Source organism: Palaemon carinicauda, chromosome 14, assembly GCF_036898095.1.
Source record: "Palaemon carinicauda isolate YSFRI2023 chromosome 14, ASM3689809v2, whole genome shotgun sequence".
Taxonomy (NCBI): Eukaryota; Metazoa; Arthropoda; class Malacostraca; order Decapoda; family Palaemonidae; genus Palaemon; species Palaemon carinicauda.
This window is the reverse complement of record NC_090738.1, coordinates 123243403-123265754: the sequence shown is the minus strand read 5'-3', so window position 1 is coordinate 123265754 and position 22352 is coordinate 123243403. Positions and strand designations below refer to the sequence as shown.

Sequence of the window (22352 nt, the reverse complement as noted above, 5' to 3'; positions counted from 1 at the left end):
AGAAAGGGGGGAAGAAAAAATTGAGGAAGAAAAACGGAGGAGTAAAAGAGGAAGAAGAAGAAATGGAGATGGAAAAAAGAGAGGAGCAAGGAGAATGGAGGGAAAAGGGAGGAGGAAGGAGAAAGAAGGAGGGAAAAGGAAGGCGGAAGGAGAAAGAGAGAAGGAAGGAGGAAGGTGAAAGGGAGAAGGGGAAAAGGGAGGAGAATGGAGAAAATCAAGAGGTAGGAGAAAAGGAGGAAAGTCAAAGGAGGAGGGAAGAGGGAAGAAGAAAGAAGAAAGGTAGAGGGAAAAGGGTGGATAAAATAGAAAAGAAAAGGGGAAAGGAAGGAGGATGAACAAAGGGAGAGGGAAAAGGGAGGACATAATAGAAAAGAAGAGGGAAAAGGGAAGAGGATGGAGAAAAGGAAAAGAGAGGAGGAAGGAGAAAAGGAAAAGAGAGGAGGAAGGAGAAAGGAAAGAGAGGGAAGAGAAAGGAAAAAGGGATGAAGGATAAAGGATGAAGGAAGGAGGAAGGAAAGGGAAGAGGAGGGAAAGAATGGAGGAAGAAGAAAGGGAGAAGGGAAAAAGAGAGAAGAGGAAAAGGGAAAAAAAGATGAAAGAAGGAGGAAGAAGCAGAAAGTGAGAAGGGACAAAGGGAGGAGGAAGGAGACAGGAGGAGGGAAAGGGAAGGAGGAAGGTAGGAGGAAGAAGAACAAGAGGAAGAAGGAGAGAGGGAGGAGGAGGGAAAAAGGAGTAAGAGGAGGGGAAAATGAAAGAGGAAGGAGAAAAGGAGGAGGAAGGAGAAAAAAAAAGGAGGAATGTAGAAAGGGAGAAGGAAGGAGGAATGGAGAAAGAGAAAGGGAGAAGGAAGGAGAAAGAAAGGAGGAAGGGAGAAAGAGAAAGGGAGAAGGAGGGAGAAAGCGAGGAAGAAAAAAGGAGGAGTGAAAGAAAGGAAGAAGAAGGAAGGGAGAAGGGAAAAAGGGAGGAAGGAGAAAGGAGGGAAAAATTAGGAAGAAGGAGAAAGGAGGAGGGAAAAAAAGAGGAAGGAGAAAGAGAGAAGGGAAAAAGAAGGAGGAAGGAGAAAGAGAGAAGGGGAAAAGAAGGAGGAAGGAGAAAGAGAGAAGGGAAAAAGAAGGAGGAAGGAGAAAGAGAGAAGGGGAAAACGGAGGAGAATGGAGAAAATCAGGAATAAGGAGAAAAGAAGAGGGGAAATGAAAGAGGAAGGAGAAAAGGAGGAGTAAGGAAGGAGAAAGGGGGAAGGAATGAGAAAGGGAGAAGGAAGGAGAAAGGGAGAAGTAAGGAGAAAGGAAAAAGGAAGGAGAAAGGGGGGAAGAAAAAATTGAGGAAGAAAAACGGAGGAGTAAAAGAGGAAGAAGAAGAAATGGAGATGGAAAAAAGAGAGGAGCAAGGAGAATGGAGGGAAAAGGGAGGAGGAAGGAGAAAGAAGGAGGGAAAAGGAAGGCGGAAGGAGAAAGAGAGAAGGAAGGAGGAAGGTGAAAGGGAGAAGGGGAAAAGGGAGGAGAATGGAGAAAATCAAGAGGTAGGAGAAAAGGAGGAAAGTCAAAGGAGGAGGGAAGAGGGAAGAAGAAAGAAGAAAGGTAGAGGGAAAAGGGCGGATAAAATAGAAAAGAAAAGGGGAAAGGAAGGAGGATGAACAAAGGGAGAGGGAAAAGGGAGGACATAATAAAAAAGAAGAGGGAAAAGGGAAGAGGATGGAGAAAAGGAAAAGAGAGGAGGAAGGAGAAAAGGAAAAGAGAGGAGGAAGGAGAAAGGAAAGAGAGGGAAGAGAAAGGAAAAAGGGATGAAGGATAAAGGATGAAGGAAGGAGGAAGGAAAGGGAAGAGGAGGGAAAGAATGGAGGAAGAAGAAAGGGAGAAGGGAAAAAGAGAGAAGAGGAAAAGGGAAAAAAAGATGAAAGAAGGAGGAAGAAGCAGAAAGTGAGAAGGGACAAAGGGAGGAGGAAGGAGACAGGAGGAGGGAAAGGGAAGGAGGAAGGTAGGAGGAAGAAGAACAAGAGGAAGAAGGAGAGAGGGAGGAGGAGGGAAAAAGGAGTAAGAGGAGGGGAAAATGAAAGAGGAAGGAGAAAAGGAGGAGGAAGGAGAAAAAAAAGGAGGAATGTAGAAAGGGAGAAGGAAGGAGGAATGGAGAAAGAGAAAGGGAGAAGGAAGGAGAAAGAAAGGAGGAAGGGAGAAAGAGAAAGGGAGAAGGAGGGAGAAAGCGAGGAAGAAAAAAGGAGGAGTGAAAGAAAGGAAGAAGAAGGAAGGGAGAAGGGAAAAAGGGAGGAAGGAGAAAGGAGGGAAAAATTAGGAAGAAGGAGAAAGGAGGAGGGAAAAAAAGAGGAAGGAGAAAGAGAGAAGGGAAAAAAAAGGAGGAAGGAGAAAGAGAGAAGGGGAAAAGAAGGAGGAAGGAGAAAGAGAGAAGGGAAAAAGAAGGAGGAAGGAGAAAAAGAGAAGGGAAAAAGAAGGAGGAAGGAGAAAGAGAGAAGGGGAAAACGGAGGAGAATGGAGAAAATCAGGAATAAGGAGAAAAGAAGAGGGGAAATGAAAGAGGAAGGAGAAAAGGAGGAGTAAGGAAGGAGAAAGGGGGAAGGAATGAGAAAGGGAGAAGGAAGGAGAAAGGGAGAAGTAAGGAGAAAGGAAAAAGGAAGGAGAAAGGGGGGAAGAAAAAATTGAGGAAGGAAAAAGGACGAGTAAAAGAGAGGAAGAAGAAGGAATGGAGATGGAAAAAAGAGAGGAGCAAGGAGAATGGAGGGAAAGGGGAGGGGGAAGGAGAAAGGAGGAGGGAAAAGGAAGGAGGAAGGAGAAAGAGAGAAGGAAGGAGGAAGGAGAAAGGGAGAAGGGGAAAAGGGTGAGTATGGAGAAAATCAAGAGGTAGGAGAAAAGGAGGAAAGTCAAAGGAGGAGGGAAGAGGGAAGAAGAAAGAAGAAAGGTAGAGGGAAAAGGGCGGATAAAATAGAAAAGAGAAGGGGAAAGGAAGGAGGATGAACAAAGGGAGAGGGAAAAGGGAGGACATAATAGAAAAGAAGAGGGAAAAGGGAAGAGGAAGGATAAAGGGAAAAGAGAAGTGGAAGGAGAAAAAAATAAGGGAGGAAGAAGGAGAAAAGGAAGAGAGGGAGGAGAAAGGAAAAAGGGATGAAGGAATGAGAAAGGAGGAAGGAAAGGGAACAGGAAGGAAAGGATGGGGGAAGAAGAAATGGAGAAGGGAAAAAGAGAGAAGGGGAAAAGGGAAAAAAGATGAAAGTAGGAGGAAGAAGGGAAATGGAGGAGGAAGCAGAAAGTGAGAAGGGACAAAGGAAGGAGGAAGGAGACAGGAGGAGGGAAAAGGAAGGAGGAAGGTAGGAGGAAGAAGAACAAGAGGAAGAAGGAGAGAGGGAGGAGGAGGGAAAAAGGAGAGAGAGAGGAGGGGAAAATGAAAGAGGAAGGAGAGAGGGAGAAGGAAGGAGAAAGGGAGGAAGAAGATAGGAGGAGTGAAAGAGAGGAAGAATAACAAAGGGAGAAGGGAAAAAGGGAAGAGGAAGGAGAAAGGAGGAGGGAAAAAAGAAGGATGAAGGAGAAAAAGAAAGGGGAAAAGGAAGGAGGAAGGAGAAAGAGAGAAGGGGAAAATGGAGGAGAATAGAGAAAATCAAGAGGAAGGAGAAAAGAAGTAAAGACAAAGGAGGGAAAAGGAAGGAGGAAAAAAAGGGGAAAATGGAAAAGGGAGGAGGAAGGACAGAGTGAGGAGGAGAGAAAAAGGAGAAAGGGACGAGGGAAAATGAAAGGAAGGAAAAGGGAGAATGAATGAGAAAGGGAGAAGGAAGGAGAAAGGGAGAAGGCATGAGAAAGGGAGAAGTAAGGAGAAAGGGAAAAGGAAGGAGAAAGGGGGGAAAATTTAGGAAGGAAAAAGAAGGAGTAAAAGAGAGGAAGAAGAAATGGAGAAGGGAAAACAAGAGGAGGAAGGAGAATGGAGGGAAAAGGGAGGAGGAAGGAGAAAGGAGGAGGGAAAAGGAAGGAGGAAGAAGAAAGAGAGAAGGGAAAAGGAAGGAGGGAGGAAGTAGAAAGGGAGAAGGGTAAAAGGGAGGAGAATGGAGAAAATAAGGAGGGAGGAGAAAAGGAGGAAAGACAAAGGAGGAGGGAAAAAGGAAGGAGAAAGAAGAAAGGTAGAAGGAAAAGGGAGGACAAAATAGAAAAGATGAGGGGAAAGGAAGGAGGATGAACAAAGGGAGAGGGAAAAGGGATGACATAATAGAAAAAAAGAGGGAAAAGGGAAGAGGAAGGAGAAAGGGAAAAGAGAGGAGGAAGGAGAAAAAAATAAGGGAGAAGGAAGGAGAATGGGAGAGGGAAAAGGGGAGGTCAAAATAGAGAAGATGAGTGAAAAGGGAGGAGGAAGGAGAAAGATAAAATAGGAGGAGGGAGAAAAGAATAAGGGAGGAGGAAGGAGAAAGGGAAGAGAGGGAGGAGAAAGGAAAAAGGAAGGAAAGGAGGAGGAAAGGATGAAGGAAAAATGATGAAGGAAGGAGGAAGGAGAAAGGAGGAAGGAAAGGGAGGAGGAAGGAAAGGGAGGAAGGAGAAGAAAAAGAGGAGGAAGGAGAGAGGGGGGAGGAGGGAAAAAGGAATGAGAAAGGGAGGAGAAAGAAAAAGTAAAAGAGGGAAAGAAGAAATGGAGATGGGGAAAAGAGAGGAGGAAGGAGAACGGAGGGAAAAGGGAGGAGGAAGGAGAAAGGAGGAGGGAGAAGGAAGGAGGAAGGAGAAAGAGAGAAGGAAGGAGGAAGGAGAAAGAGAGAAGGGAAAAAGAAGAAGGAAGGAGGAAGGAGAAAGGGAGAAGAGAAAAGGAAGGAGAATGGAAAAAATCAGGAGGGAGGAGAGAAGGAGGAAAGAAAAAGAAGGAGGGAAAAGGGAAGGAGAAAGAAGAGAGGTAGAGGGAAAAGGGAGGACAAAATAGAAAAGAGGTGGGGAAAGGATGGAGGATGAACAAAGAGAGAGGGAAAAGGGAGGACATAATAGAAAAGAAGAGGAAAAGGGAGGACATAATAGAAAAGAAGAGGGAAAAGGGAAGAGGAAGGAGAAAGGGAGAAGAGAGGAGGAAGGAGATAAGAATAAGGGAGGAGGAAGGTGAAAGGGAGAGGGGAAAAAGGAGGTCAAAATAGAAACAAGGAGGGAAAAGGGAGGAGGAAGGAGAAAGGGTAAAGAGAGGAGGAGGGAGAAAAGAATAAGGGAGGAGGAAAGAGAAAGGGAAGAGAGGGAGGAGAAAGGAAAAAGGGAGAAAAGGAGGAGGAAGGAGGAAGGAAAAAAGATGAAGGGAGGAGAAAGGAGGAAGGAAATGGAGGAGGAAGAAGAAAGGGAGAAGGGAAAAGGGAGGAGGAAGGAAACAGGGAGAAGGGAAAAAGATGAAGGAAGGAGAAAGGAGGAGGGAAACGGAGGAGGAAGCAAAAAGAGAGAACGGACAAAGGGAGGCGGAAGGGAACAGGAGAAAGGAGAAATGGAGGAGGAAGAAGAACAAGAGGAGGAAGGAGAAAGGGAGGGGGAGGGACAAAGGGAGGAAGGAAAAATGAAAGAGGAAGAGAAAATGAGGAGGGAGAAAGGGAGAAGGAATGAGGAAGGGAGAAGGAAGGAGAAAGGGAGGAAGAAAAAATTGAGGAAGGATAAAGGAGTGACAGCAAGGAAGAAGAAGAAAGGGAAAGGAAAAAGGGAGGAGAAAGAAGAAAAGCAGGAAGAAGGATAAAGGGAGGGGAAAGACAAAGGAGGAGGGAATAGGAAGGAGGAAGAAGGGAAGAGGGAAAAGGGAGGACAAAATAGAAAAGAGGGAAAAGGAAGGAGAAGGTGAAAGGGAAGAGAGCGAGGAGAAAGGAGAAGGAAGGAGGAAGGAAGAAGGATAAAGAAAGGAGAAAGGGAGGAAAGGAGAAGGAAGGGGGAAGGATGAAGAAAGGAGTAAGGATGAAGGAAAGGGAGGAGGAAGAAGAAAGAGAGAAAGGAAAAAAGGAGGAAGAAGGACCAAGGGAGAATGGAGAAAGAATGAAGGAAGGAGAAGGGAGAAGGAATATGAAAGAGGAAGCAGAAAGGGAGAAGGAACAAAGGGAGGAAGAAGGAGAAAGGGGGAGAGAGATTGGAGAAAGGAGAACGGGAGAAGGAAGGAGAAAGGAGGAGGGAAAAGGGAGAAAGAAGAAGAAAGGGAGGAGAAAGAAGAAGAAAGGGAGAAAGAAAAGAGAGAGACGGGAAAAAAGGAGGAGGAAGGAGACAGGAACCAAAAAAAAAAATGAGGGAAAGGGAGGAGGAAGGAGAAAGAGTGAAGGGAAAACGGAGGAGGGAGGAGAAACGTGAAGGGAATAAGGATGAAGGAGAAAGGAGGAGTAAAAGGGAGGTGGAAGAAGAAAGGGAGAATGGACAAAAGGAGGAGAAAGGACAAAAGGAGGAGGAAGGAGACAGGAGAATGGAAAAAAGGAGGGAAAAGGGAGAAGGAAGGAAAAAGAGAGAAGGGAAAAAGGGAGGAAGGAGGAATGGAGAACGGTCAAATGAGAGGAAGAAGAGGAAAGGAAGAGAGAAAAGGAGGAGGAAGGAGAAATGGAGGAGGCAAAAGAAAGGAGAAAAAGAAGGAATGGAAGGAGGAAGAAGAAAGGGGGATGAAAAATGGAGGGCAAGATAGAAGATAAGAGGGAAAAGGGAAGAGGAAGGAGAAAGGGAAAAGAGAGGAGGAAGGGCAAAGGGAAAAGAGAGATGGGAAGAGAAAGGAAAAAGGGTGGAGGAAGGACAAAGGGAAAAGAGAGGAGGGAGAAGAAAAGAAAAATGGAGGAGGGAAGGAAAGAGGAAGAAGAAAGGGAGACGGGAAAATGGAGGAGAAAGGGGAGAGAGGAGGGAAAAGGAGCGAATGTAAGGAGGAAACAAAAAGGGGAGGAATAAATAGAAAAGAGGAAAAAGGGGGGAGGAAGGAGAAAGGAAAAAAGGAAAAGAGAGGAGGAAGAAGAAAGGAAAAAGCGAGGAAGGGGAGAGGAGGGAAAGAAAATGGGAAGTGGAAGGCGGTAAGGAGGAAGGAAAATGGATGAAGGAAGGAGAAAGAAGGAGGGAAAAGGAGGTGGAAGAAGAAAGGGAGAAGGGACAAAGGGAAGAGGCAGGAGAAGGGGAGAAGGGAAAAAGTATTAGGGCAGGAGAAACGAGGAAAGGGCAATAGGAAGAAGAAAGAGAGAAGGTACAAAGGGAGGAGGAAGGAGGCAGAAAAAAAGGAAAAAGGAGGAGGAAAAAGGGAAGAGGAAGGAGAGAGAAAGGGAAAAGGGAGGAGGAATGAAAAGGGAGAAACGAGGAGGCAGGGGAGGAAGGAGAAAAGAGAAGGGAAAAAAGATGAAGGAGGGAAAAAGGAGTGAAAGGGAGGAGGAAGAATAAAAGGAAGGAGGGAAAAGGGAAGAAGAAAGGACGAGCGAAAAGAGAGAAAAAAGTAGAAAGGGAGGAGGAAGGAGAAGAGGAGGAGGGAAAAGTAGTAGGGAGGAGGAAGGAGGAAGGGAAAGAGGAGGGAGAAGGAAGCAAAAAAGGGAGGAAGGGGAAAGGGAAGAAACAAAAAGGGAGGAAGGAGAAAGGGAAGAAACAAAAAGGGAGGAGGAAAAAGTAGGAGAGAGAGAAAGGGAGAAGGGTAAAAGGATGAAGGAGGAATGAGGGAAAAGGGAGGAAGAAGGAGAAAAGGAGGGAAAAAGGAGTAGGGAAAAGGAGGAATACGAAAGGGAAGGGAAAAGGGAAGAGGAAGTAGAAAGGGAAGAGGGGGGAAAAGAAAGGAAAATAGAAGGGATGAGAAAGGGAAGAAAGAAAAATGGAAGAGGGAAAAGGGAAGAGACAGGAGGATGGAAAAATGAGGGAAAATGGAAGAGAAAGGAGAAAAAGAGAAGAAAAAGGGAGGAGGAAGGAGGAGAAAAGGATGAAGGAATAAGAAAGGAGGGAAAGGGAGGAGGAAAATGAAAGGGAGAAGGGACAAAGGGAGGAGGAAGGAGAAAGGGAAAAGTGACAAAAGAAGGAGGAAGGAGAAAGGGAGAAGGGGAAAAGGGTGAAGGAAGGAGAAAGGAGGAGGGAAAGGGAGGAGAAGGGAAAGGGAGGAGGAAGAAGAAAAGGAGAAGGGACAAAGGAAGGAGGAGGAAAAAGGGAGAAGAGAAAAAGGATGAAGGAAGGAGAAAGAAAGGGAAAGAGAAGAGGAAGAAGCGACAAAGGGGGAGGAAGGAGACAGGAAGGAAAAAGGAGGGGGAAGGAGAAAGGTAGAAGGAAAAAAATGAGTGAAAGGTAAGAGGAAATTAGAGGAAGAAGAAATGGTGAAGGGAAATGGAAGGAAGAAGCAGAAAGGAGGAGGGAAAAGGGAGGAGGAAAGAGCAAGGGAAGAGGAAAGAGCAAGGGAAGAGGAAAGAGAAAGGAGGGAAAAGGGAGGAGGAAAGAGCAAGGGAAGAGGAAAGAGAAAGGAGGGAAAAGGGAGGAGAAAGGAGACAAAAGGAAGGGAAAAAGTGAAGAGGAGGCAGAAAGGAAGAGGGGAAAAGGAGGAGGGAAAAGGGAGGAGAAAGAAAAATGAGATAAGGGAAAAAGTTAGGATGAAGAAGAAAGGGAGAAGGGAGAAAGGAAGACGGAAGGAGAAAGGAGGGAAAAGGAGAAGGACGAATAAACGGAGAAGAGAAAAGGGGAAGAGGAAGGGGACAGGAGGAGGGAAAAGGCAGGAGAAAGGAGAACGAGAAAACGGAAAAGGGGAAGAGGGAGACAGAAGGAGGGAAAAAAGGAGGGAAATGGAGTAGAAAGGAGGAATAGAAGGTAAAAATGGACGAGGAAGGAAACAAGGAGAAGGGAAAAAGGTTGAAGGAAGGAGAAAGGAGGAGGGAAAGGAAGGAAGAATAAGAAAGGGGAAGGGAAAAAAGAAAGAAGGAGACAGGATGAGGGGGGAAAAGGAGGGAAAATTGAGGAGAAAGGAGGAGAGAATGGGAAATGGGAGGAGGAAGGAGAAAGGGAGAAGGGGAAAAGGATGAAGGAAGGAGAAAGGAGGGGGAAAGGGAGGAGGAAGAAGAAATGGAGGAGGCACAAAGGGAGGAGGAAGGAGAAAGGAGGAGGGAAAAAGGAAGAGGGAAAGGGAAGAGGAAGAAGAAAGAAAGAAAGGAAAAAGGATGAAGGAAGGAGAAAGGAGGAGGGAAAGGAAGAAAGAAGAAGAAAGAGGGAAGGGAAATGGAAAGAGGAGGGATACAGGAGGAGGGGAAACGAGGAGGAAATAGTCAGGAGAAAGGAGAAAGAGAGAAGGGAAAAAGGAAGAAAGGAGAAAGGGAGACTGCAAAAAGGATGAAGGAAGGAGAAAGAAGGGGGAAAGGGAAGAAGAAGAAGAAAGGTAAAAGGGACTAAGGGATGAGGAAGGAGACAGGAGGGAAAAGGGGGGAGGGAAAAGGGAGGAGGGAGGAGAAGGGAGAAAGGGCGAAGGGAAAAGGATGAAGGCAAAAGGAGCAAGGAAAAAATGAAGATTGAAAAGGAGGAGGAAGCAGAAAAGAGGGAAAAGGAGGTGGAAAGATAAAGGGAAGAGGAAAGGGAAAGGAGGAGGGAAAAAGGAGGAGGGAAAAGGAAGGACCAAGGAAAAACGAGAATGGAAAGACAGAGAAGGAAGGAGGAAGGGTTAAGGGAAAGAGGGTGAGCAAGGAGAAAAGGAGAAGGGAAAAAGGATGAAGGAGAAAGGACTGACATCGAGGTGGAAGAAATATAGAGGGGAAAGGGAGGAGGAATGAGAAAGAGAGAATGGAAAAAGGGAAGAGGAAGGAAAAGGGAGAAACGAGGAGGAACGGGAGGAAGAAGAAGAAAGGGAGAAGGGACAAAGGGAGGAAGGAGACATGAGAAGGGAAAAAAGGAGGAAGAAAAGGGAGGAGGAAGGAGAAAGAGCGAAGAGAAAAAGGGAGGAGGAAGGAGAGAGGGAGGAGGATGGAGAGAGGGAGAAGCAAAGAAGGATGAGAGAAGGAATAACGAGGAGGAAGAAGAAGGGAGAAGGGATAAAGGTAAGAGGAAGGAGATGGGAGAAGGGAAAAAAAGAGGAGGAAAAAGGGAGGAGGAAGGAGGAAGATAGAAGGAAAACGAAGGAGGAAGTAGAAAGAGGGAGGGAAAGGGATGAAAAAGGAGAAAAGAGCTGGAAAAAAGAAGGAAGGGAAGGGAAAAGATAGGAAAAAGGAAAAAGGATGGAAAAAGGAGGTAGGAAATGAAGAGGAAGAAGGAAGGGAGAAGGGATAAGGGGAGGAGTAAGGAGACAGGAGGAAGGGAAATGGGGAGGAGGAAGGAGAGAGAAGGGAAAAGGGGAGGAGGAAGGAGTGAGAAGGGAAAAAGGTAGGAGGAGAGAGAAAGGAAGAAGGGAAAATGGATGAAGGCGGAACGAGGGAAAAAGGAGTGAAAGGAAAGAGGAAGAAGAAATGAAGAAGGGAAAACGGAGAAGGAAGGAGAAAGGAGGAGGGAAAAAGAAAGAAGAAGGAGTAAGGGAGAAGGAAGCAGAAAGAGAAGGGAAAAAGGGAAGAGGAAGGAGACAGGAGGGAAAAAAGGAAAAGCGAGAAGAAAGAAAAGAGAAGGAAAAACGAAAGGAAAAACGAAAGGAAAAGGGAGGAGAAAGAAGAGAGAAGGGAAATTGGATAAAGGAAGAAGAAAGGAAGAAGTGAAAAGGGGAAGAGGAAGGAGACAGGAGGGAAAAAGGAGCTGAAAAGGGAGAAGGAAGGAGAAATAGAGAAAGGAAAAGGAGAAAGAACGAGAAAGGAGAGAAAAGGGAAGAGGAAGGCAACAAGGGGGAAAAGGAAGGAGAAGGGAGAAGAAAGGGGAAAGAGAGAAGGGAAAAAGGAAGGAGGAAAGAGGAAGGAGAAAGGAAGAAGGGAGAAAGGATGATTGAAGGAGAAAGGAGGTGGGAAAGGGAGGAAGAAGACAGAAAGGAAGAAGGAAGGAGAAAGTGAGAAGTGAAAAGGGAAGAGAAAATGAGACAAGAGGAGGGAAAAAGGAAGGAGAAGGGAGGAGAAAGAGAGAAGGAAAAAAGGGAGGACGAAGGAGAAAGGGAGAAGGGAAAAAGGATGAAGGAAGGAGGAAGGAGAATGGACAAAGGATGAAGGAAGGAGAAAGGAGGAGGGAAAGGGAGGGGGAAGAAGGAAGGGAGAAGGGAAAAAGGATGGAGGAAGGAGAAAGGAGGAGGGAAAGGGATGAAGAAGAAGGAAGGGAGAAAGGAAAAAGGGAAGAGGAAGGAGACAGGAGGAAAAAAGAAAGAAAAATGGAGGAGAAAGAAGAAAGAGAGAAGGGAGAAAAATTGAAGGAAAGAGAAAAGAAGAAGGGAAAAAGGGAAGACGAAGGAGACAAGAGGGAAAAAGGAGGGAACATAGAGGAGAAAGGAAAAAGAGAATGGAAAAAGGGAGGAGGAAGGAGAAATGGAGAAAGGAAAAAGGGAGAAAGAAAGAGAAAGGAGGGAAAAGGGAAGAGGAAGGCGACAAGGAGAAACAAGGAAGGAGAAGGGAGGAGAAACGGAAAAGAGAGAAGTGATAAAGGGAGGAGGAAGGAGAAAGGGAGAAGGGAAAAGGGATGATGGAAGGAGAAAGGAGGAGGGAAAGGGAGGAAGAAGGAGAAAGGGAAAAGGAAGGAGAAGGGAAAAGGGAAGAGAAAAGAAGACAAGAGGAGGGAAAAAAGGGAGGAGAAGGAGAAAGAGAGAAGGGAAAAGGGAGCACGAAGGAGAAAGGGAGAAGGGGAAAAGGATGAAGGAAGGAAGAAGGGGAATGGAAATAGGACAAAGGAAGGAGAAAGGAGGAGGGAAAGAGAAGAGGAAGAAGGGACAAAGTATGAAGGAAGGAGAAAGGAATGGGAGGTGGAAGAAGGAAGGGAGAAGGGAAAAGGGAAGAGAAAGGGCACAGTAGGAGGGGAAAATGAGGAGGAAAAGGGAGGAGGAAGAAGAAAGAGAGAAGGGAAAAAGGTAGGAAGAAAGAGAAAGGGAAAAGGGAAAAAGCATGAAGGAAGAAGGAGGGAAAAAGGAATGAAAGGGAAGAGGAAGAAGAAATTGAGAGGGATGGAAAAAGGAGGAAGGAAAAGGGAGGAAGAAGGCGAAAAGGAGAAGGAAGGAGAAAGGGAGAGGGGAAAAAGGGAAGAGGAAGGAGACAAGAGGAGGGAAAAAGGGAGGAGAAAGGAGAAAGAAAGAAGGGAAAAACGGACGAGGAAGAAAACAGGGGCAGGGAAAAAGGAGGGAGAAGGGAAGAGAAAGGAGAAAGAGAGAAGGGAAAATGGGAGGAGGAAGAAGAAAGGGAGAAGGGACTAAGGATGAAGGATGGAGACAGGACACGAGGGAAAGGGAGGAGATACAAGAAAAAGAGAAGGGAAAAATACAAGAGGAAAGGGACAGGGAGGGAAAAAAAGAAGGAAATAGGGAGGAGGAAGGAGAAAGAGAGAAGGGAAAAAGGTAGGAGAAAAGAGAACGGGAAAAGGGAAAAAGGATGAAGGAGGGAGAAAAGAAGTGAAAGGTAAGAGGAAGAAAAAATGAAGAAGGAATAAATGGAGAAGGATGGAGAAAGGAGGGAAAAGCGAGGAAGAAGGAGAAAGGAAGAAGGAAGGAGAAAGTGAGAAGGGAAAAAGGAAGAGGAAGAACACAAGAGAAAAGGAAAAAAGAAAGGAGAAGGTATGAGAAATGAGAAAGAGAGAAGGGAAAAAGGGAGGAGGAAGGAGAAAGGGAGAAGGGAAAAAAGGATGAAGGAGGGAGAAAGGAGAAGGGAAAGGGATGAGGAAGAAGGAAGGGAGAAGGGACAAAGGATGAAGGGAGGAGGAAGGTGGAGGGAAAGGGAGGAGGAAGAAGGAAGGGAGAAGGGAAAAAGGGAAGTGGAAGGGAACAGTAGGAGGGAAAATGAGGAAAAAAGGGAGGAGGAAGAGAAAGCGAGAAGGGGAAAATGTAGGAAGAAAAAAAGGAAAAAGAATGATGGAGGAAGAAGGGGAAAAGGGAATGAAAGGGATGAGGAAGAAGAAATGGAGAAGGATGGAAAAAGGATGAGAGAAAAGGGAGACAGAACGAGAAAGGGAAAAGGAAGGAAAAAGGGAGAAGAGAAAAGGGGAAGAGGAGGGAGACAGGAGGAGGGGAAAAGGATGATGGAAGGAGAAATGGAAAAGGAAAAAGGGAAGAAGAAAGAGACAGGAGGGAAAAAGGAGGCAGAAGGGAGGAAAAAGGTGAAAGAGAGAAGGGAAAAAGAGAGGAGGAAGGAGATAGGAGGAGGGAAAAGGAGGGAGGAGAAAGAAGAAAAAGAGAAAGGAAAAAAGGAGAAGAAAGGAGAAAAGCAGAAGGGAAAAGGATGAAGGAAGGATAAAGGAGGAGGGAAAGGGAGGAGGAAGAAGAAAGGGAGGAGGAAGAAGAAAGGGAGAAGGAACAAAGGATGAAGGAAGGAAATAGGAGGAGGGAAACGGAGGAGGAACAAGAAAGGGAGAAAGGAAAAAGAGAAGAGGAAAGGGACAGGAAGAGGGAAAAAGGAGAAAAAACGGAGGAGGAAGGAGAAAGAGAGAAGGGAAAAAGGTAGGAGGAAAGAGAAAGGGAGAAGGGAAAAAGGAAGAAGGAGGAAGGAGGGAAAAAAGGAGTGAAAGGTAAGAGGAAAAAGAAATGAAGAAGGGAAAAATGGAGAAGGATGGAGAAAGGAGGGGAAAGGGAGAAGGTAAGAAAGGAAAAGGAAGAAGACAAGAGGATGGAAAAAAGGAAGAAGTTAGAAGAAAGGAGAAAGAGAGAAGGGAAAAATGGAGGAAGGAGGCAGGAGAAAGGGGGAAGGGAAAGGATGAAGGCAAAAGGAGGAAGAATATAATGATTGAAAGGGAGGAGGAAGCAGAAATGAGGGAAAAGGAGGAGGAAAGATAAAGGAAAGAGGAAAGGGAAAGGAGGAGGAAAAAAGGAGGAGGGAAAAGGAAGGAGCAAGGAAAAAACAGAATGGAAAGACGGAGAAGGAAGGAGGAAGGGATAACGGAATGAAAGGGAGGAAGGAGAAAGGGAGAAGAAAAAAGGATGAAGGAGAAAGGACTGAAATCGAGGTGGAAGAAATATAGAGGGGAAAGGGAGGAGGAAGGAGAAAAAGAGAATGGAAAAAGGGAGGAGGAAAGAAAAGGGAGAAATGAGGAGGAAGGGGAGGAGGATGAAAAAAGGGAGAAGGGACAAAGGGAGGAAGGAGACAAGAGAAGAAAAAAAAAGGAGGAAAAGGGAGGAAGGAGAAAGAGTGAAGAGATAAAGGGAGGAGGAAGGAGAGAACGAGGAGGAGGTGCAAAAAAGGATGAGAGAAGGAGTAACAAGGAGGAAGAAGAAAGGGAGAAGGGATAAAGGTAAGAAGAAGGAGATAGGAGAAGGGAAAAAGGAGGAGGAAAAAGGGAGGAGGAAGGAGAAAGATAGAAGGAAAACGAAGGAGGAAGTAGAAAGGGGGAGGCAAAGAGATGACAAAATAGAAAAGAGCGGAAAAAAAGAAGTAAGAAAAGGGAAAAGATAGGAAGAAGGACAAAAGATGGAGAAAGGAGGTAGGAAATAGAAGAGGAAGAAGAAAGGGAGAAGGGACAAGGGGAGGAGTAAGGAGACAGGAGGAAGGGAAATGGGGAGGAGGAAGGAGAGAGAAGGGAAAACGGTAGGAGGAGAGAGAAAGGGAGAAGGGAAAATGGATGAAGGCTGAACGAGGGAAAAAGGAATGAAAGGGAAGAGGAAGAAGAAATGAAGAAAGGGAAAAGGGAGAAGGAAGGAGAAAGGGGGAAGGAAAAAGGAAGAAGAAGGAGTAAGGGAGAAGGAAGCAAAAAAAGAAGGGAAAAAGGAAGAGGAAGGAGACAGGAGGGAAAAAAGAAAGGAAAATTGAGGAGAAAGAAGAGAAAGGGGAAAAAGAAAGGAAAAAGGAGGAGAAAGAAGAGAGAATGGAAAGAGGATAAAGGAAGAAGAAAGGAAGAAGTGAAAAGGGGAAGAGGAAGGACACAGGAGGGAAAAAGTAGGGAAAAAGGGAGAGGGGAGAAATAGAGAGAGGAAAAGGGAGAAAGAAGGAGAAAGGAGGGAAAAGGGAAAAGAAGGAGACAAGAAGAGGGAAAAAAAGAAGGAGAAGGGATGATAATAGGGAAAGAGAAAAGGGAAAAAGGGAGGAGGAAGGAGAAAGGGAGAAGGGAAAAAGGATGATGGAAGGAGAGAGGAGGAGGGAAAGGAAGGAAGAAGACAGAAAGGAAGAAGGAAGGAGAAAGTGAGAAGGGAAAAGGGAAGAGAAAATGAAACAAGAGGGGGGAAAAAGGAAGGAGAAGGGAGGATAAAGAAAAAAAGAGGGAAAAAATGGTGGACGAAGGAGAAAGGGAGAAGGGAAAAGGAATGTAGGAAGGAGGAAGGAGAATGGACAAAGAATGAAGGAAGGAGAAAGGAGGATGGAAAGGGAGGAGGAAGAAGGAAGGGAGAAGGGAAAAGGGATGAAGGAAGGAGAAAGGAGGAGGGAAAGGGAGGAAGAAGAAGGAAGGGAGAAAGGAAAAAGGGAAGAGGAAGGAAACAGGAGGGAAAAAAGAAAGGAAAATGGAGGAGAAAGAAGAAAGAGAGAAGGGAAAAAGAATGAAAGAAAAAGAAAGGAAGAAGGGAAAAGGGGAAGAGGAAGGAGACAGTAGTGAAAAGGGAGGAGAAAGGAAAAAGAAAAGGGAAAAAAGGGAGGAGAAAGGAAAAAGAAAAGGGAAAAAAGGGAGGAAAAAGGAGAAATGGAGAAAGGAAAAATGATGATGGAAGGAGAAAAGAGGGGGGAAAGGGAGGAAGAAGGAGAAAGGGAGAAGGAAGGAGAAAGGGAGAAGGAAGGAGAAGGGGAGATGGGAAAAGGGTAAGAGAAAAGGAGGGAAAAAAGGAAGGAGAAGCTAGGAGAAGGAGAAAGAGAGAAGGGAAAAAAGATGAAGGAAGGAAGGAAGAAGGGGAATGGAAAAAGGACAACGAAAGGAGAAAGGAGGAGGGAAAGAGAGGAGGAAGAAGGGACAAAGGATGAAGGAAGGAGAAAGGAGGAAGGAATGGGAGGTGGAAGAAGGAAGGGAGAAGGGAAAAGGGAAGAGAAAGGGCACAGTAGTAGGGAAAAATGAGGAGGAAAAGTGAGGAAGAAGGAGAAAGAGAAGGGAAAAAGGTAGGAACAGAGAGAAAGGGAAAAGGGAAAAAGCATGAAGGAGGAACAAGGGAAAAAAGGAATGAAAGGGAAGAGGAAGAAGAAATGGAGAAGGATGGAAAAGGAGGAGGGAAAAGGGATGAAGAAGGCGAAAAGGAGAAGGAAGGAGAAAGGGAGAGGGGAAAAAGGAAAGAGGAGGGAGACAAGAGGAGGGAAAAAGGAGGGAAAAGGGAGGAGAAAGGAGAAAGAAATTAGGGATAAAGGGAGGAGGAAGGAGACAGGAGGAGGGAAAAAGGAGGAGAAAGGAGAAAGAGAGAAGGGAAAAGAGGAGGAGGAAGAAGAAAGGGAGAAGGGACAAAGGATGAAGGAAGGAGATAGGACACGAGGAGGGAAAAGGGAGGACGAAGGAGAAAGGGAAAAGGGGAAAAGGATGAAGGAAGGAAGAAAGAAGAGGAATAGAAAAAGGACAAAGAAAGGAGAAAGGAGGAGGGAAAGAGAGGAGGAAGAAGGGATAAAGGATGAGGGAAAGAGAAAGGAGGAAGGAATGGGAGGTGGAAGAAGGAAGGGAGAAAGGAAAAAGGGAAGAGGAAGGAAACAGGAGGGAAAAAAGAAAGGAAAATGGAGGAGAAAGAAGAAAGAGAGAAGGGAAAAAGAATGAAGGAAAAAGAAAGGAAGAAGGAAAAAGGGGAAGAGGAAGGAGACAGGAGGAAAAAAGGAGGGAAAAGTGAGGAGAAAGGAAAAAGAGAAGGGAAAAAGGGAGAAAGAAGGAGGAGGGAAAAGGGAAGAGGAAGGCGACAAGGGGGAAAAGGAAGGAGAAGGGGGGAGAAAGGGGAAAGAGATAAGGAATAAAGGCATGAGGAAGGAGAAGGGGAAAAGGGAAAAAGGATGATGGAAGGGAAAGGAGGGGGGAAAGGGGGGAAGAAGGAGAAAGAGAGAAGGAAGGAGAAAGGGAGAAGGAAGGAGAAGGGGAGAAGGGAAAAGTGAAGAGAAAAGGAGACAAGAGGAGAGAAGAGAAAGGGCACAGTAGGAGGGAAAAATGAGGAGGAAAAGGGAGGAAGGAGAAAGAGAGACGGGAAAAATGTAGGAAGAAAGAGAAAGGGAAAAGGGAAAAAGCATGAAAGAGCAATAAGGGAAAAAAGGAATGAAAGGGAAGAGGAAGAAGAAATGGAGAAGGATGGAAAAAGGAGGAGGGAAAGGGGAAAAAGAAGGCGAAAAGGAGAAGGAAGGAGAAAGGGAGAGGGGAAAAAGGGAAGAGGAGGGAGACAAGAGGAGGGAAAAAGGGAAGAGCAGGGAGACAAGAAGAGGGAAAAAGGGAAGAGGAGGGAGACAAGAGGAGGGAAAAAGGGAAGAGCAGGGAGACAAGAAGAGGGAAAAAGGGAAGAAGAGGGAGACAAGAGGAGGGAAAAAGGGAAGAGCAGGGAGACAAGAAGAGGGAAAAAGGGAAGAGGAGGGAGACAAGAGGAGGGAAAAAGGGAAGAGGAGGGAGACAAGAGGAGGGAAAAAGGGAAGAGGAGGGAGACAAGAAGAGGGAAAAAGGGAAGAGCAGGGAGACAAGAAGAGGGAAAAAGGGAAGAAGAGGGAGACAAGAGGAGGGAAAAAGGGAAGAGCAGGGAGACAAGAAGAGGGAAAAAGGGAAGAGGAGGGAGACAAGAGGAGGGAAAAAGGGAAGAGGAGGGAGACAAGAGGAGGGAAAAAGGGAAGAGGAGGGAGACAAGAGGAGGGAAAAAGGGAAGAGGAGGGAGACAAGAGGAGGGAAAAAGGGAAGAGGAGGGAGACAAGAGGAGGGAAAAAGGAGGAGAAAGGAGAAAGGAGGAAGGGAAAAGGGACGAGGAAGGAGACAAGAGGAGGGAAAAAGGAGGAAGAAGGGAGGAGAAAGGAGAAAGAGAGAAGGGAAAAGGGGAGGAGGAAGAAGAAAGGGAGAAGGGACAAAGGACGAAGGAAGGAGACAGGACACAAGGAGGGAAAGGGAGGAGGAACAAGAAAGGGAGAAGGGAAAAGGAGAAGAGGAAGGGAACAGGGAGGGAAAAAGGAAGAGGAGGGCGAAAGAGAAAAGGGAAAAAGGAGGAGGAGGGAGAAAGAGAAAAGGGAAAAAGGTAGGAAGAAAGAGAACGGGGAAATGGAAAAAGGGTGAAGGAGGATGGAGGGAAAAAAGGAGTGAAAGGTAAGAGGAAGAAGAAATGAAGAAGGGAAAAATGGAGAAGGATGGAGAAAGGAGGGGAAAGGGAAGAAGAAAAAAGGGAGAAGGAAGGAAAAAGTGAGAAGGTAAAAAAGGAGGGGGAAGAAGACCAGGGGGAAGGAAAAATAGGAAGGATAAGGGAGGAGAAAGAGAGAAGGGAAAAGGGGAGGAGGAAGAAGAAAAGGAAAAAGGAAAAAGGATGAAGGAGGGGGAAAGGAGAATGGACAAAGTATGAAGGAAGGAGAAAGGAGAAGGGAAAGGGAGGAGGAAGAAGGAAGGGAGAAGGGACAAAGGATGAAGGAAGGAGAAGAGGGAAAGGGAGGAGGATGAAGGAAGGGAGATGGAAAAAAGAGAAGAGGAAGGGCACAGTAGGAGGGAAAATGAGGAAGAAAAGGGAGGAGGAAGGAAAAAGTGAGAAGAGGAAAAGGTAGGAAGAAAGTGAAAGGGAAAATTTAAAAAGCATGAAGGAGGAAGAACGGAAAAAGGGAATGAAAGGGATGAGGAAGAAGAAATGGGGAAGTATGAAAAAAGGAGAAGGGAAAAGGGAGGCACAACGAGAAAGGGAGAAGGAAGGAGAAAGGGAAAAGGGAAAGGGGGAAGAGGAAGGAGAAAGCATGAGGGAAAAAAGAAAGGAAAAGGGAGGAGAAAGGAGAGAAAAGGGATAAATGGAGGAGGAAGGAGAAAGAGAGAAGGAAATAAGGATGATGGAAGGAGAAAGGTAAAATGGAAAAAGAGAAGAGGAAAGAGACAGGAGTAGGGAAAAAGAAGGGAGAAGGGAGGAGAAAGCTGAATGAGAGAAGGGAAAAAGGGAGGAGGAAGGAGACAGGAGGAGGGAAAAAGGTGGGAGGAGAAAGAAGAAAAAGAGAAAGGAAAAGGGGGAGAAGGAAGGAGAAAAGCAGAAGGGAAAGGGATGAAGGAAGGATAAAGGAGGAGGGAAAGGGAGGAGGAAGAAGAAAGGGAGAAGGGACAAAGGATGAAGGAAGGATACAGGAAGAGGGAAAGGGAGGAGGATCAAGAAAGGGGGAAGGGAAAAAGAGAAGAGGAGAGGGACAGGAGGAGGGAAAAAAGGAGAAAAAACGGAGGAGGAAGGAGAAAGAGAGAAGGGAAAAAGGTAGGAGGAAAGAGAAAGGGAGAAGGGAAAAAAGATGGAGGGAAAAAAGGAGTGAAAGGTAAGAGGAAGAAGACAAGAGAAGGGGGGAAAAGGAGGAAGAAAAGGGAGGAGGAAGGACAAAAAGTGAAGAGAAAAAGTGAAGAGAAAAAGGGAGGAGGAAGGAGAGAGAGAGAGAGAGAGAGAGAGAGAGAGAGAGAGAGAGAGAGAGAGAGAGAGAGAGAGAGAGAAACAAAAAAGGATAAGAGAAGGATTAACGAGGAAGAAGAAGAAAGGGAGAAGGGATAAAGGTAAGAGGAAGGAGATAGGAGAAGGGAAAAAAGGAGGAGGAAGGAGATAGATAGAAGGAAAACGAAGGAAGAAGTAGAAAGGGAAGGGAAAGGGATGACAAAATAGAAAAGAGCTGGAAAAAAGGAGGAAGGGAAGGGAAAAGATAGGAAGAAGGAAAAAGGATGGAGAAAGGAGGTAGGAAATGGAAGAGGAAGAAGAAAGGGATAAGGGACAAGGGGAGGAGTAAGGATACAGGAGGAAGGGAAAAAGGAAGGAGGAAGGAGAGAGATGGGAAAAACGTAGGAGGATAGAGAAAGGGAGAAGGGAAAATGGATGAAGGCTGAACGAGGAAAAAAGGAATGAAAGGGAAGAGGAAGAAGAAATAAAGAAAGGGAAAAGGGAGAAGGAAGGAGAAAGGAGGAGGGAAAAAGGAAGAAGGAGTAAGGGAGAAAGAAACAGAAAGAGAAGGGAGAAAGGGAAGAGGAAGGAGACAGGAGGGAAAAAAGAAAGGAAAGGGGAGGAGAAAGAAGAGAAAGGAAAAAAGAAAGGAAAAAGGAGGAGAAAGAAGAGAGGAGGGAAAGACGATAAAGGAAGAAGAAAGGAAGAAGTGAGAAGGGGAAGAGGAAGGACACAAGAGGGAAAAAGGTAGGAGGAAGGAGAAATAGAGAAAGGAAAAGGGAGAAAGAAGGAGAAAAAAGGGAAAAGGGAAGAGGAAGGAGACAAGAAGAGGGAAAAAGGAAGGAAAAGAGATGAGAATGGGGAAAAAGAGAAGGGAAAAAGGGAGGAGGAAGGAGAAAGGGAGAAGGTAAAAAGGATGATGGAAGGAGAAAGGAGGGAAAGGAAGGAGGAAGGAGAAAGTGAGAAGGGAAATGGAAAGAGAAAATGAGACAAAAGGAGGGAAAAAGGAAGGAGAAGGGAAGAGAAAGAGAAAGAAAGAAGGAAAAAAGGGAGGACGAAGGAGAAAGGGAGAAGGGAAAAAGAATGAAGTAAGGAGGAAGGAGAATGGACAAAGGATGAAGGAAGGAGAAAGGAGGAGGGAAAGGGAGGAGGAAGAAGGAAGGGAGAAGGGAAAAGGGATCAAGGAAGGAGAAAGGAGGAGGGAAAGGGAGGAGGAAGAAGGAAAAAGGGAAGAGGAAGGAAACAGGAGGGAAAAAAGAAAGGAAAATGGAGGAGAAAGAAGAAAGAGAGAAGGGAAAAAGAATGAAGGAAAGAGAACGGAAGAAGGGAAAAGGGGAAGAGGAAGGAGACAGGAGGGAAAAACGGAGGGAAAAGGGAGGAAAAAGGAAAAAGAGAAGGGAAAAAGGGAGAAAGATGGAGAAGGGAAAAGGGAAGAGGAAGGCGACAAGGGGGAAAAGGAAGGAGAAGTGGGGAGAAAGGGGAAAGAGAGAAGGGATAAAGGGATGGGGAAGGAGAAAGGGAGAAGGGAAAAAGGATGATGGAAGGAGAAATGAGGGGGGAAAGGGAGGAAGAAGGAGAAAGGGAGAAGGAAGGAGAAGGGGAGAAGGGAAAGGGGAAGAGAAAAGGAGACAAGAGGAGGGAAAAAAGGAAGGAGAAGGGAGGAGAAGGAGAAAGAGAGAAGGGAAAAAGGAGGACGAAGGAGAAAGGGAGAAGGGAAAAAGGATGAAGGAAGGATGAAGGAAGGAAGAAGGGGAATGGAGAAAGGACAAAGGAAGGAGGAAGGAGAAAGGAGGAAGGAAGGAGAAAGGAGGAGGGAAAGAGAGGAGGAAGAAGGGAAAAAGGATGAAGGAAGGAGAAAGGAGGGGGGAATGGGAGGTGGAAGAAGGAAGGGAGAAGGGAAAAAGGGAAGAGAAATGGCACAGTAGGAGGGAAAAATGAGGAAAAACGGTAGGAAGAAAGAGAAAGGGAAAATGGAAAAAGCATGAAGGAGGAAGAAGGGAAAAAAGGAATGAAATGGAAGAGGAAAAAGAAATGGAGAAGGATGGAAAAAGGAGGGAAAAGGGAGGAAGGAAGAGAAAAGGATAAGGAAGGAGAAAGGGAGAAGGGAAAAAGGGAAGAGGTAAAAGAAATGGAGAAGGATGGAAAAAAGGAGGGAAAAGGGAAGAAGAAGGAGAAAATATAAGGAAGGAGAAAGGGAGAAGGGAAAAAGGGAAGAGGAAGGAGACAAGAAGAGGGAAGAAGGAGGGAAAAGGGGGGAGAAAGGAGAAAGCGAGAAGAACAAGAGAAGGGACAAAGGATGGAGGAAGGAGACAGGACACGAGGAGGGAAAGGGAGGAGGAACAATTAAGGGAAGAGAAGAGGAAGTGGACAGGGAGGGAAAAAAGGAGAAGGAAATATGGAGGAGGAAGGAGAAAGAGAGAAGGGAAAAGGGTAGGAGGAAAGAGAACGGGAGAAGGGAAAAAAGATGAAGGAGGAAAGAGGGAAAAAAAGGAGTGAGAGGTAAGAGGAAGAAGAAATGAAGAAGGGGAAAATGGAGAAGGATAGAGAAAGGAGGGAAAAGGGAGAGAATAGGGAGGAAGAAGGAGAAAAGGAGAAGGAAGGAGAAAGTGAGAAGGGGAAAAAGGAAGAAGAAGATGATAAGAGGAGGGAAAAAGGGAAGGAGAAGGGAGGAGAAAGGAGAAAGAGAGAAGGGAAAAACGGAGGAGGAAGGAGAAAGGGAGAAGGGAAAAAGGATGAAGGAAGGAGAAAGGAGGAGGGAAAGGGAGGAGGAAGAAGGAAGGGAGAAGGAAAAAGGGAAGAGGAAGGGCACAGTAGGAGGGAAAATGAGGAGGAAAATGGAGAAGGAAGGAGAAAGAGAGAAGGAGAAAGGTAGGAAGAAAGAGAAAGGGAAAAGGGAAAAAGCATGAAGGAGGAAG

The 22352-nt window shown here is 45.8% G+C and overlaps 6 protein-coding genes and 1 pseudogene across 6 annotated transcripts in view; all 7 read left to right on the top strand.

The window, feature by feature from the left end:
* The first annotated feature begins 748 nt into the window (after positions 1-748).
* LOC137652977 (uncharacterized) lies at positions 749-1171 on the top strand. Its single transcript, XM_068386368.1, has one exon. The coding sequence runs from the start codon at positions 749-751 to the stop codon at positions 1169-1171; it is 423 nt and encodes a 140-aa protein (XP_068242469.1).
* A 189-nt stretch (positions 1172-1360) lies between these two features.
* On the top strand, positions 1361-10438 carry LOC137652975 (trichohyalin-like; annotated as a pseudogene).
* A 569-nt stretch (positions 10439-11007) lies between these two features.
* LOC137652974 (octapeptide-repeat protein T2-like) lies at positions 11008-11478 on the top strand. Its single transcript, XM_068386367.1, has one exon. It carries the CDS (start codon positions 11008-11010, stop codon positions 11476-11478), a length of 471 nt encoding a protein of 156 aa, XP_068242468.1.
* A 166-nt stretch (positions 11479-11644) lies between these two features.
* Positions 11645-19184, top strand: LOC137652973 (ribosome-binding protein 1-like). Its single transcript, XM_068386366.1, has 4 exons — positions 11645-11799; positions 12667-12765; positions 17134-18078; positions 18462-19184. Exons 1-4 carry the CDS (start codon positions 11645-11647, stop codon positions 18574-18576), a joined length of 1314 nt encoding a protein of 437 aa, XP_068242467.1. The 3' UTR covers positions 18577-19184.
* Positions 19185-20408: 1224 nt separating this feature from the next.
* Positions 20409-20975, top strand: LOC137652972 (octapeptide-repeat protein T2-like). Its single transcript, XM_068386365.1, has one exon. It carries the CDS (start codon positions 20409-20411, stop codon positions 20973-20975), a length of 567 nt encoding a protein of 188 aa, XP_068242466.1.
* A 600-nt stretch (positions 20976-21575) lies between these two features.
* Positions 21576-21905, top strand: LOC137652971 (octapeptide-repeat protein T2-like). Its single transcript, XM_068386364.1, has one exon. The coding sequence runs from the start codon at positions 21576-21578 to the stop codon at positions 21903-21905; it is 330 nt and encodes a 109-aa protein (XP_068242465.1).
* Positions 21906-21967: 62 nt separating this feature from the next.
* The window catches only part of LOC137652970 (octapeptide-repeat protein T2-like), a 37012-nt gene continuing 36627 nt past the window's right edge, over positions 21968-22352 (top strand). The window contains exon 1 of the mRNA XM_068386363.1: positions 21968-22305. Within this exon, the coding sequence (XP_068242464.1) occupies positions 21968-22305 (338 nt within the window). The remainder of the gene's footprint in view (positions 22306-22352) is intronic.